Genomic DNA, 14,422 nt, shown 5'->3' with positions numbered 1-14,422 from the left:
AGAATTTCATTTTTTAAAATCTTTAACTTTTTCGTAGCTTACAAATTCTTCTTTCTCTAGAATGAATACTCCCGCCCCTACAATTCCTATCCTGTCTCTACGATACACACTCCAGTGATATAATGTCCAATAACGGAGCAACTATATTGGTATTACACACTACAGTCCCGTGAGAAAATTTCTGCATCCATTATATTTCACAGCAATGATTCAACTCTTATTACTATATCTGGTAAGTATATATTTACTAAATTAATTCTATTTCCTTTCTTTACAATACTGCTGCAGTTCAATGCAAACATTTTTATATCATCCCTACTTGACTTCCAGATCCCTGTATCCTTATCATATCTCCCTAGACCACTCTGTCTACCTGAATGTACCTCCCTGTAACCCTTATATCTCATACGTACCACTGCAGTTTAAGTGAAGGCCATCTGAGCGCAGATCCCTATCTCCTACCCATCCATTAGGATCTAGAAATCTCACTCCCATTTTCCCAATACCCACTCCACAGTCTCATTTAAATCACCAATCAACTTCCATTCAGTATCCTTTCTATGCAGTATTCTACTGATAACAACTCTGTTTCCTTAAACTTCACCCATGCTGCATTTACCAGATCCCACACATCCCCAAATATGTTGGTACTTATAACTGCATTGTTGGTACCAATGTGAAACACTACCACCTTCTCTTCTACTTTCCTCAACATCTGCCTTAACCTTCTTCCTGCATAACACACTACCCTGGTTCCCTTTCCTCCACACACTTTCTCCACAGGTCTAAAAATGGAATCTTCGATGACCAGAGCCTGAACCTTAACCACCTCATTTGATCCCCTCCCCTCTGGTTAGCCCTTTCTTTCCTGACAGCTGCAGAAGCTACTTCCTATTCCCTTTTTTCTCTCCCATGACCCTGTTCTATATGTCTTTTATTATCCTCTACTCTATATTCCCCTTTCCCCCTACTTCCACACACCTCAGCAACAGTTCCCTGTTCCTCATCTTCCCTTGTTCTACCTTCAGTGACTCATACCAATTTCTCACCCCACCTATCCTGAATTCTGATCCTGAATAGAGTCCTTAGCCTGCAATGTCTTTCCTCTTAAAACATTAGACCACCTGTCTTCTACAATTCCCCCCTTTCCTTCCAATGCCTCTTTCACACCTAGTATCATGTACATTGTTTGACAAAGGCCTACTTTCCTTCATGTTCTCTGAGAGAATCCTAATTATCTCCCTTAAACTCTCCAACTCCTGCCTCATACTCCTAATGCCTGACCACAGCCACAGTTCCTACACTTGCACTCCTTAGCCATTCTTTACAGCATAATGAAAATAAGAGAAAAAAGGAAATAACTTATTCTGTGCACAAAACAGAAATGAAAGGAAAGAAATATTGTCTAGGTTACAATGCTACTTAGTCGTACACCATTTTTATCCTACAACACTGTAACAGGATGAAAACTGCCGTTAATTACTGAATACCGAAAAGAATACACAGAAATTACACAATTATAAACTGTAGTTAAGACACGCGAAAATTATTCTGGTGCCAGCATCGCTTAACCTGGCTAGAAGGTCATGAATCCTCTGCACCAATGGGTGTTGCGAGAAACAGGTTTCGATAGGCTGTAGAGAACTTAACAAGTTGGTACACATGAGAGAATGGTTTTTTCGTCACCCAGTACAAACTGCAGAGCTTCTAAGAAGGCGTAAATATCTGCAGTATATACGCTACATACACTTGGAAGCGAGATCTTCATGTGCTTATATCATCGCTGCAACCAACCAACCAACCAACCAACCAACCAACCAACCAACCAACATTTTTTCCGATTTTAGAACCATCCGTGAAGATATGTCTCACGGCCGGATACTGGAGAATGAAGTCCTGGAAATACCTTCCATAAAGGGAGGAATCTGTGTTCACCTTGGGTCCACGGAGTAAATCTAGGTGTATATCCGGTTGTGGAACTAGCCACGGAGGTAACTCGCTAAAAGTCTGCTCAAGACAACCACGGATATCTATATTTAATTCATGACACAAGTTATCAATTCGATACCCGACCGGCTGTGTGGCAATCAGCCGGTCTTCGTACCTCTGGTGGTATTGGGTACTAAAGATGTACTGATAGCTTGGATGTAGCAGCATTTCACGAATTTTGGCAGCGTACATGAGGAATAACTGCTGCCTCCTTATTCGTAAAGATGGAACTCCGACTTCAGCGAGTAGGCTGGGAATGAGGCTAGTACGGAAAGCTCCAATTGCCAGCCTAGCTCCACTAAGGTGAACACTGTCGAAAAGGCTCAGTGTGGATTTTGATGTTGAGCCTACGCCGCACTACCATAATACATTCAGGAGAGGACCGTTGTTGTGTAAAAATGTAGCAGCACTGCACGGTCGCCCCCCCCACGAAGTGCCGCTGAGAAACTTAAGCACGTTAAGTCTCTTCATGCAAGCAACCTTCAGCTGACGGATGTGGGGCTGCCACGTTAGTATCTTATTAAACTGGAGACCCAGGAATCTGCAGGTGTCTACCACGGGTAAGACACTGTTTCACAAGCGGAGCTGTGGTTTAGGATGCACAAGCCAACGTCGACAGATGTGTACAACTGAGGATTTCGCCGCTGAAAATTGAAAACCATGTTGCAGGGCCCATCTGTCGACTCGGTTAATAGTTTGCCGTAACTGTCTCAAAAAGCCATTCTTCCGGAGCTGTAATGTAGAGCTAAATCGTCTACATACAGCGATGGAACAACTGCGGGACCTTTCCCTGTGCTTAGCACACAAAGATCGAACTGGTTGATCAATCGCTCAAGCATCCTCCCCTAGCACAGGAAGACACAGAAACCCAGAGTGTGTTATGGGATTTCACGTCTCCCAGTATGAGGAAAGGAGGAGGTAACCGAGCGATCAAATCTTGTAGTGCATGCATTTGAAGATCATAGTTTGGTGGTACGTACACGTTGCACACTGTTGTCATTACTGGCAACGGAGTGCCAACTGACGTAACTCAGCTAGGCGACAGTGATAACTATTGCTGTTCCACAAATATAGTGCCATTGTGTGGATTGATAGCAATACGAAATTAGGACAATTCCTTGCCCTTCTTTCAATCAACTACCTGCCAGTTTCTGCCTTCCTTGTCGTCCTTTTTGTCATTATCATCATCCACAACAATGAGTGGTTCAGTCTCCTCCTCAGCAGAGGGAGACACGGCGACCAAGCACTCCGCGGATGGTGATCTTGCTGATTGGGAATGGCGAGCCTTCTTATTGAGAGAACTAGGTTCTCCTGAAAGCGATTGAACAAGGGGCTGTCAGGGCCTCTCGCCCTTGCCCACCGTTTATCCCTCTTCCTTGAACGAGAACCGGCAGATGGCTTGCCGGATTTCTTTGGGGATCCTGTGAGCCCTGATTGAGTTGCAGAATCTCCAGTTTCCTCACATATGAGTTGCTGTTGGTGACCATGACTTTTCAATGCATTGTCTGTTCTAATGTTCTGTACAAAAGACTCTCGTGTGATCTGCACTTTCGTGACCTTTTCAGCAAAGGAGATGGAGACCTCCAGAGCAGTCATGGATTTGAATTTCGTCCGGGCATCTGGATAAGACAACAAATGCAGCATTTTTATCTCCTGGATCTTTTTCTCCTGCTTGAATGTGGGGCACTCCTTTGAGATTGGAGCGTGCACACCCGGGCAGTTGACGCACACAGGTGGTGGTGTGCAGTAACCCCAGCATGCTCGTACTTCCCCCACATTTTGCAGGTCATTGAACCTGTACATCGCAATGAAGTGTGGCCAAACTTTTGACAGTTATAGCACTTCATTGGTGCTGGAACATACAGACGAAGTCAGATGATACACTGCCACTTTTATCCGTTCAGATATGGTCTCGGCATCAAAGGTAAGGATGAAAGCGCCTGTATCAAGCAGCTTATCACCCACATGCCTCTTCAACCTCTTCACGTCGGTTACATTCCGACGTGCTAGGTTCCGGATCATAGTATCATTGGAAGACTTAACCAAATCCCTGTAGAATATAATTCCCTTGCGGAAGTTCAGCGACTAGTACTTCATGATTTTGACCTCAACCTTTCCGAATAACTTGGCTTTAAGTAGCCGTCTGAACTAATCAGCCATAGATGTCTTTATTAGTACGGATCCATCGCAGAGCTTGTGCATCTCGTCAACTTCACCAGCAACAATTTTTGATAGAATTACTGATTTAAAAAAAGACATTCGTCAAGAAAACTTTTACCATCGACCTTGGAAGCAACCAGGAGTCGAGAAAGACGTTCGTCACTTACATATTACCCACTGGAACTGGAGTGTACCGCTTACATTTCTTGCCAATTTTAGAAACTGTTTTTAGAAGGATGCCACCCTTTGAATTAGAAGAAAGAGGAGAGGTTCCATTTTTGGCCTCATGAGTACTCAGGAAATATGAAGTGGACCTTCGGCAGAGCCCAGGAGTAGTACTGAAAGCAAGGCTAGATACTCTAGAGGGCGCCCGGTATCTGGAGGGGGTCGCTAAGAACTACTCTCCCAGTAGCCATGCATCACCTCGCCACGACCCGAAACTTGTGACTGGGGGAAGATAAAACCTCTGTACTAAACTATTCAACCCAAGGCACAGAGGTAGGCTAAACAGGAACAGAATGAAATTTAAGGTGAGAACAGAAGAGTAGAAATAGCAATGAAGAAAAAAGAGCACAGACGCCTCTCAGGAAACTCAGGGGACACCTTGTTAGTCTGGCCCTACACCGAGGCCAATCCATCATGGGTAACCCTGAGCTGGCACAGCCGTTGGAATCAACAACCACACAAGCACCCACACCGACATCTAGGTCATGGTGTCCCTAGAGGGTGTATTTAAGATGTGTAGGCCAAATGTATTCTCCCAGGATGTTACTAGTGTAAATGAACGTGAATCAAGGTGCAGCAAAGCAAATGCTCGCAGCTGTGACCAACAGTATTCTGTAAGAAAGATGTCAACTCTTGGATGAACCTATCTGTACATCGGCCTGTTTTCAGAATGACTTTGTTATATGAGAGTGAAAGCTGAGCAGACTAAGCCTATGTTACTCACATGTTGAAAGTAACTAACGTGAAAGTAGCGAGTATGATTGCTGGATCAAACGGGTGGAATAATGGAAGGAGGATGCTCAGAATCAGGAATAAAGGCTAAATTGGGAATGAACTTCAAAGATGAAACTGTAGGAATAAATTAAATTTGATGGTGGGATCATATGAGGCGAATGGAGGATACGATACCTAAGAAAATAATGGACTCAGCCATGGAGTGTAAAAGAAGCAAAGGGAGACCAAGATGTTGATGGTCAGGTCCAGTTTCAAAGGATTTAATGATAAAAGGTGAGGAACTAAACAAGCCCACAGAGCTAGTTGCAGACAGAAGATTGTGGAGGCACAAAGTTAATTCACAGAGGCCTGCAGACTGAACGGCATTATAGTCTATAATGAAGATGCATGAACAGATGTAAAGTTTATTTTCTACAATATAGCCAAATTATTTTATTTCTGCATTCTTAGTTTTAGTCTGTATATTATGAAAATGATCATTCTGTCTAAAAAATGTCCCATGCTGAGATCACCTATTCAATTTCTGTCTGTATGAAGGGTATCATGCAAAAAAAAAATTATAACACACACAACAACAACAAGCAAGGCATATAGGCTGTCTTACACTTGTGTTAACTTAGATGCTGAGCTCATAATCTGGAAAGTGACACTCGAGGCCTACCACAAATCCTCAGAGCAGTGTTGTCAGCAAGCAAGAATGAACACAAATCAAAACAGACATGATAAGTGCAATTATGCAAACTGGTACCAAACAAGGTGTTCATGATTGTGAATTTAAGCCCTCCAGAAAACTATTACAGCAAAACTGGAAATATAATTGGCATAGTTTAATTTTGTACTTGTAGTAAAATAATGCTTTAATAAGCAGTGTTATTCAAACATTATCAAAATTTTACCCTAAAAGATCTTAGATTTAAAAAAATATAGGCATATGTTTTTTAAACTTCAAATTATTTTCATATCTATTTTGGTAACTGGTGCATTAGTCATTATTGATTATTATTCATTATTGATGAATAGGTGAAAGTAGTTTTCTGTAGGCCAGCCGGAAGTACACTCTAAGTCTACAGGAACAATAAATGTAAGTTACCAGAACAGAATGTTTGTCTGCATAATGCAAATTGATTGCTGCATGCCTGAATTTTCATGTAAGTCAGTTACTTTGGTGAAAATATCCATTTTTTTTTAATTTCTATCTTCAGGAACACTATACTGTACTTAATCATGAATATATTTAGTACATTTTTGAACTTAAGGCCAAAAAATATTTAATCATTTTGTTGTTTTGCCTTAATTATACACTAGAAAAATTACACTTTCATTTCTCTTAATCTTTTTTTTTTTTTTTTTTTACTTATTGAATGGCATGGGAGTGTCCAAGGTCCAAGGACACGATTGTCTCACCTGGTGCATGTCTCTTTATCTGATGCCCATGGACAACCTGAGGATATGGATGTGGAATGATAATATGGAATGGAGAGGGTGAAACCTGGTGCTGGCACACAGCCTACTCCTGTCGAATAGCAACAAGGGGTCTGCTGACAGCCAATATTCTGATGATGACATAGTTTTCAACCAATGGGACTTGAACCAGCTAACCACAGAGTCAGACCATATAGACTTGACGCCGTAACGATCATGGCTACCAGGATGGCTCTTAATCAAATCAACAGATATGATAAGAAGCCTTTCTCATGGACAGTCGAGATTTTCTTCTGATGACACAGAGCACAGTTCTCTGCGAAAGGTAAAGAAATTTTACCTTATTTTCTTGACAGGCATAAGCCCAAAAGCCTATACAGTATCATGATAAATGCAATTATGCACACTGGCCCCTGGCACTAAACAACGTGCTCATGACTGTGAATTTAAACCCTCCAGACAAGAACTGGAAAATATGACTGGCATAGTTTAATTTTGTATTTGTAGTAAAATAATGCTTTAATAGGTAGGCCTAATTTCTTTTTCCATATTCAAAGCTTCAATTTTTTTAATTACCCTAAAATCAGCTTACCCTCTAGTTACCTGTAGAACAAAATTACCCTACATTAGGGTAATAGCCCTAAAAGTGACAACACTGCCTGGAACAAATCGACAATAATAAACACTATCGTTAACTGATATATGCTATCTCTTCTGCTGCCACTTACTTCTGCCAGATGGCATTACTGCTGCAACCATACAAAAACCCAACACGTTGTCAACAGGTACATCAGTTAGTACCCTTACAACATAAAATGGATCACCAAGCATAGTAGCTTCGGCTAACAGTGGCCACAGCCTTACAGCTCAGCATTCAGGAGATTATATACGCCACAGCCGCTGCCCCATCACCATTTTCCGCATGTCACATTTCTTGGCCTGAGAGAGGGTGATAAACTCGAGGAGGCCCGCCATACATCAGGGTACCGAATGAAAACTTTCAGTAGCAGTAGTCCTCTCACATTCTCCACAACTCAAATTACATTACGAGGCACTACCCCATCAGGATATGGAATGTACGCATTTTAGTTGCAGTAGTAAAATTTATTGAGTCTGATCAGTAACTGTATTGTTGAGCAAACCAACATTTTTGGGACATGTATTTTTATTGAAATTTTTCACACCTTTACTGTTGTGTACTGCTACTTTTTAGAAGCAAAGGAGTCTTTTAAAAAATTAACTGATACTGTTGTACTCAAGGAAAATGTTACGTTACGAGCACACATGTCAAATAGTCTTAATAGGTCTTTATTTCAGGTGGTGGTGGTGGTGGTGGTGATTATTGTTTTAAGAGGAAGTGCAAAACCATCCTCTAAATAACACTAATCAGAAAGAAAAATGGAAGGGACCCGATACTTCGAAAAATGAAGGTATCGGCAAAAGGAAGACAAGGGCCACGAAGGGCGTGAAAATGAAAGATTCCCTAGGCCTCGAGTGCCCTAATACCGTCGGGGTCGGAAAAGAACAAGAGTTGACCAAGGTCTGATAGGATGAAACTGAGGAGCCTAGCACAAGTAGAAGCAATGCCAGCACTCAGCAAAGGGCCCCGTGGTCGCCAGCCCACGCTCCCAAGTTAAGAGACCCTGGGGCGGTCTTTATTTCAATGTATGGTGTGTATCTAACAGTGTGGGTACAAACATATCCTGTCATCACACCAAATCACTCGAATGGAAATGAATGTCAAATTGAAAATTTCAATAATTATACCTTCCTAAAGGATAGAACCCTCCCCCCAAATTCGATCTTATAACAACTCATTCTTTCCACTTCATGGTGTACAAATTTCTGACGGTGAAATACTCTAATCGAGAGGAGACGTACACAAATATTATTTTCCCACCCCAATCCCAAGAGAAAGACGACACTATACAGATATATCAACAAGACCCTTAACCTGCTGTCTAAATTTTGAGGATGACATTTTCCTTAAGAATGAATCAGTAAGATGTATGAATTGATTTTACATTAGCGATTATTAAACTATCAATTTTTAAATCATCCTCCAAAATTAGTAGTTCCTTGAAACCCTGAGTACAATCTTTCCATTATCAATCTCACATTCGATTGAACTTGTCACATGTTACATTCCAAACATATAAACACTTTTACAAACCCTAGTAAAGAAGGATACTTTATTCTGAAAACCAACTACGCCACACACTGTTCCAATTTTCGTACCATACGAAATGTTATTTACAAGAGCTCTAATCATGTTGCATTGAATACTGAAGTCCTTTATCCGGTCTTCATCCAAGATCCTAGTAGAGACTACCAAACGAGGCCCAAGTGCCCGCACGAGCCCGAGTCCACAAGACGAGTCACGTCACTCGAGCAGCGTTGCCAACTCCTAAGTCCAAATTCCCCCCAGATCATTTCCAAAATCCCTCTAAATGAGACAAAAAACCCCCAAATCATATATATTTTCGTCACCATCATATTGATTAAACATAATATTTTTAAAATCTACAGAAATACTACGGTACACAAAAGGATGATTGGAAACATACAAGAAAATTATTAGAAACCGTGCATGCTACTGTTGAAGAGAAAACTACTCACAAGTTTGTCTTTCTTGTATTCCTGCTGAGTGATCCTCAAAATTTGCTCAGATCCTCTAGCACCTCCTCTTTTTCACTCATTTCAATGTTTTTGTAATGATACATGGACTCACTGAACTTTTTAATCACTCGAGGGGATGGTTGAAAACGATTACAACATATTTTTTCCTTATTAAATAATAACTAGATTCAAGTAGAGAATTTATTAGTTCTAACGATATCCTGTTCCTTAATTTGTTTGTTATAATAGAAAAGACTGAAAATGCGCGCTCCATTGTGGCATTTGATACTGGTAACGTTAGCAGCCTAATTGTAAAGTTACCAATATTAGAGAAACGATCATTTCCAGCTGCATCTTTATCCTGAAGAACCTCATCCCACAAAGGCGTAGTACTTGATGTGTTGTGCCATTGTTTATCTTGGGAGATTGTTCCACTCTGAGACAATGTCATCTATATTCCCAGCCACTTTAGGACCACTGAAATTGGAGACTAGTTGAAGTGTTTCATGTTTCTTCTGTGATGTTGCTGTGGAAGGATGTAGCACTGCCATCGTCTGTAAAATTGCTATATTATCTGGTAATCTTTTCTGTAGTTCCTTGCACAAGTCAATTAAGAATTTCTTGCATCTTTCATGAACGTCGTTGCGTTCATCAGGTTTCGGAATTTGCACCGAACATTTAAAATCATATCTTAAATACATACCTGAAGTATTCATCACGTACTTCTCAAAGTCAAAGTATGGGAGATCTACATCCTTCTGCTTTTCCAGCTGAGTGGGTACAACATTTTTATCAGTTCTGATTTAAAGAGTAGAAAGACATCCTTCAGTGCTTTCTCTGCGTCAACTCGCTCACTTTGAAATATTATATTAATCCTGCATATAGCTTTTAACTCAGTTTTGAGGAACACCAGAAGGGCTCTATAGGCTACGTAGAGCAGTCCATTATATTAAAAAGTTGTTCAGACATGAAATATTTGTCCTCAATTCTTGCTAAGGAAAATAGCAATTTCAGATCTTGCCATTGTTCCAGAGTTGTTTCAATGGTAGCATATCTCGCGAGCCACCGAGTGCCACAAAGCCCTTGAATCCTTTTGAGTTTGCGATTGTTATTCATTGTTTTAAACAGTTGTTTGTAATGGCCTAGTCTCTTAGGACTCTAGGAAAACCACTTGCGGGTTTCCCTGATTAGAAACTCCAACTGACAAGGAAAAGTTTTGGTAGCTTTCTCGGCACAAACATGAATAGAATGACATACTTCATGACGATAAGGTCAGGGACAGTGCATTTCAGAAGAGCTGTTACAGAATTATCGATCTCTACCATTACACTTGCACCATTCACCCCAATGCCTACTAAGTTTTCAAGTGTAATGCCATCACTTTCAAGCTATCCTTTCAGTGAATAGTAAATGGTTTCTGAATCACAAGTACCGGTAGTCAGTTACAAAATACAATAAAATGTAGAAACAATGTCTTTTCAACAACAGAAATGTACCGTAACATAAAGCTAAGCAGCTTTTGAGTTGTAAGATTGGCACTTTCATCAATCATAATAGAGTAAGTGGAATTTTCAATTTCGAGAACCAAATTTTCTTGCAGAGAAGGGCATATAACGTTCTTAATAAGCATGGTATATTTTGTTCTATGGATCTTTACACTTTGTAAAGTAGTAGAAGTAGAACACTCTAACAGAGAAATAAGTTCCCCCAGATGATCAACAATCTTAATGGAAGAACGTTGAGCTACATAACCAGCAATTTTAAGTTCCTGCCAATTTCTACAGGTTTGATCTCTTGGCACGATTTTGCAACCCTCTCCATCTGAACTTCATCGCAATGCTTTTTTGTTTTTGCATGATCTAACAAATCCTTTTTATGACCTGTGAGTGTAGCGTGGAAATATCTGCAGAATGCTTTGGCCAGATGCGTCGGGTGTTAACCATTCTGAAAAGTGATGAAGAGATTTGTTACTCACTAAACATCAAAGATGAAAAAGAACATGTTTATAACCTAACCATAACAGCAAAACTGATCCACTGTGTCCGTGTACTGATGAGCGATTTACAAACATCTCAAGACAGCTGTTTATGACTTAATTTCTTAGGACTGTAGGAAAATCAGTTGTGGGTTACCAATGACACCTCATGTCTAGCTAGCAATATTGTACCGTATTTTCAAATGTACACTTTTCTGTTTGAGATGATGACAAAATAAATATCTCATGGGAGCAATTTGTAATGTGGTATTTAACATCTTTTAAGTATACTCAAATTGATTAAATTTCATATATAACTTACCTTACAATACGGGAAATGTTTCCCACGTCTTTGTATACTTCTGTACGTATTTCTTCTTCTATTTGGATGCCATTATATATTACACCGGTACACATTCACAAAAAGAATACATCACTCCACAGAATTATTAACACATCATGTAAATAACATTACAACTGCATGAAGAGCATAGTCACAGTGAAAACTGCTTCGAGTTACGCTATCAGACTGTTACATTCACGTACTGCGGGGATTTTCCTTCTACATGACATTTTTTCGACAAAACAGATCAATGAACTATGTGCGAGACCCGAAGTCTCTGATTCCCCTCAACATATACCAATAGGAATAAATGCTGCTGCGGTTATCAAGGAGAAGGAGATACAGAGAGAAAGTGAGAGATATGCATATTTGTAATGTTTTGATGTACCTTATCGGTAGTTTGTAGTTCTTATTAATTGAAAAATCAGTAGATTTCATATAAATACACCTATTCGCTGGTAGTCAACAGAAATGTAAAGAATAAGGCGGCTGTTTGGTTCATAAAAGAGACAAGAAGAGGGAATCCCGAGGCACGTGAAGGGATCGTACGTTAAGAGCTGCTAGAAGAGAAAATAATGACGTTGCGTGATTAACTGCAGTGTCTGAGACAGGCTGGCCAACAGTGAAAAATTAAACCTCAAGATAAATTTGACACACTAGCGGACCCAAGCATACTACAGCAATGAAATAAATAAATAAATAATTACAGAAATAAAAAAAAAATATGTTATTCGCACAGCCCCTCAAAATTCCTCAAAAATAATTTTCCCCCTAAAATTCCCCCCGACTCTTTTATCCCCCCAACTTGCCCTCTAGGACGATTAAATCCCCCTAAATTTAGGGGGAAAACCCCCAAGTTGGCAACACTGCACTCGAGTCCACGTTAGAGATGGGGACGGAGCGAGTAATACCGATGAGTAATCCGGTTGTAGCGGTAGAGCGCACCACCGATCCCCCCCGCTTACAACTGCGAGTACTCGCGGAGGACCTGAGCACGGTGTAGCGCACAACACACGTACGAAAGTACCTGTATTCAATCTGTGTGTTTCGAATGTACGTATATATTTCCTACGCTTGTTATATTTTGTAGATAATGTAAAGTCTGTTATATTATATTTGTGGTGTTAGTGTGATATTTAAACATATTCGTAGATAGTAGTTACATTTTTAGAACATTTAAAGGAATTTAAAGTAATTTTTACAGAACGTTGTTCCACAAATGCCACGAAAACCATCGGATGCCTGGCAGTTTTTTGACATCACTGATAATAGGAAACACGCAAAATGCAAATTTTGTGGGCGCACATACGCGACGGGTGGTGGCACATCAAATATAATATAATATAATATAATATAATATAATATAATATAATATAATATAATATAATATAATATAATATAATATAATATAATATAATATAATATAATATAATATAATATAATATAATATAATATAATAACTGTATTTATAGAAGCATTCTACTGATAGCTGTTTGGCATTGGGACGTGTAGTAGTATGTTGTCAGATATGTTCTGTAATCACATTTGCAAAGAAGGACATTCCAGTCAACGTTCATTTACGTAATTACTTTTGTCATCCTGTAGATGAAATTGTCAGTGTTTTTCATTATATTCTGATAAGATTCTTTATATTCAGGTTATTCTTCTCATTAACAGTGTACCGTATCACATGAACGTACGAAATAATTGTTAATACATTACGTTTCTGTTAACTTCCAATCCCCTTGTATACAAACCCTTTCGGTAGGTATGCGCCATACTTTGTTTCACTATTCGAATGAGTTAACTATACGAGTAACTAACATTTATTCCACATACTACCTCCTACTCCCTAGCAGTTACGTATATAACAATTATAGTGAATATATATGCAGTTATTTACAGTTGTTACGTTGTGAGAGAGGGGTATTAATAGGGGGATGCAATACCTTCGCAGTGCATACCTATAACGTGTTTTTAAACGTCCCGCGTCAGGACATTCACTTGGTAGTTCACTCGGTACTACCGGGTGATGACGCCACAACAACTGCTCCGCTCCGCTCCGCTCCTTCCACAGCACTAGTCCACGTGAGTTGAGCCAAGACCAACTACAATATTATCAGACCTGAAGGCACATATCGATACGTCACAAAATGGCCGCCGCATTGGGCTACGCGTACCCGGCATGTAGGGCCATGTTTACATTCCGTTTGGTGTAAGCTCAGCACGTGTCTAGTTCGTTGAGGTTATCTTGCTACTGGAATTCGCAAATTAATTATCCACCGAATATGTGTGTGTGTTAAGTAATGTTTCAGTGTCCTTTTATTTGTTATCTAGTTATTTTTTAAAGTGCTAGTGATGTTTTTAGTTGTATTCAGAGGTTATTACGGCAGTATGTAATGTGTTGGTGATTCAGTGAGTTTGATCTGGTGGAGTGGAATTAGTTTTAGTATTTTAGAGGTTATTAGTGCCGTATATTATTTGCTGCTGCTTCGGTAAGTTTGGTCTGGTGGAGTGTATAAATGTGTTAGATGAGTACAATGGGTCGTAAATGTTCTGTGCCTGGTTGTCGATCAAATTATGGATCTTCCAATACTACAATTTTTAGGTTTCCTAAGGACAAAGTTTTACGAGACAAATGGGTTAGGAATATTCATCGTGACCATTTTGAGGTTACTGATAATATTTCGGTATGCATTAAACATTTTGACCCTAAGTTTATTATAAGACTGAAGATGTTTTTCCTGTGCTCAACGGTGATCCCATTAGAGTGCCCAGAAAAATACCAAAACTGACTTCTGATGGATACCCCAATATATTTACTAATCAGCCCTCTTATCACACTGTTAGGGTTTCAAAACAAAGAACAAATCCTGAAGACAGGGTCCAAGAGCTTATTAGGAGAGATGAGGAGAATTTTAATAAGTGGTGCGAAAATGACAAAATTACTGATT

The 14,422-nt window shown here is 39.7% G+C and overlaps 1 protein-coding gene across 7 annotated transcripts in view; it reads right to left on the bottom strand.

The window, feature by feature from the left end:
* Positions 1 to 12,379, bottom strand: part of LOC136857002 (adenosine 5'-monophosphoramidase HINT1) — a 72,599-nt gene extending 60,220 nt beyond the window's left edge. For 3 of the 7 annotated variants that reach the window (XM_067135330.2, XM_067135329.2, XM_067135331.2), the window contains exons 1-2: positions 12,346 to 12,379; positions 8,705 to 8,923 (exon numbers count right to left, since the gene is read on the bottom strand). In XM_067135330.2, coding sequence (XP_066991431.1) covers positions 8,705 to 8,803 — 99 coding nt within the window. In that variant the 5' untranslated portion in view covers positions 8,804 to 8,923; positions 12,346 to 12,379. Of the gene's footprint in view, positions 1 to 8,704; positions 8,924 to 12,345 lie in introns of those variants that run through there. The other 4 variants (XM_067135333.2, XM_067135334.2, XM_067135335.2 and 1 more) reach the window with 2 other exon arrangements.
* Positions 12,380 to 14,422: the final 2,043 nt, after the last annotated feature.

The sequence above is a fragment of the Anabrus simplex genome, chromosome 1, assembly GCF_040414725.1.
Source record: "Anabrus simplex isolate iqAnaSimp1 chromosome 1, ASM4041472v1, whole genome shotgun sequence".
Classification (NCBI taxonomy): Eukaryota; Metazoa; Arthropoda; class Insecta; order Orthoptera; family Tettigoniidae; genus Anabrus; species Anabrus simplex.
This window is presented reverse-complemented; position numbering and strand designations above follow the sequence as displayed.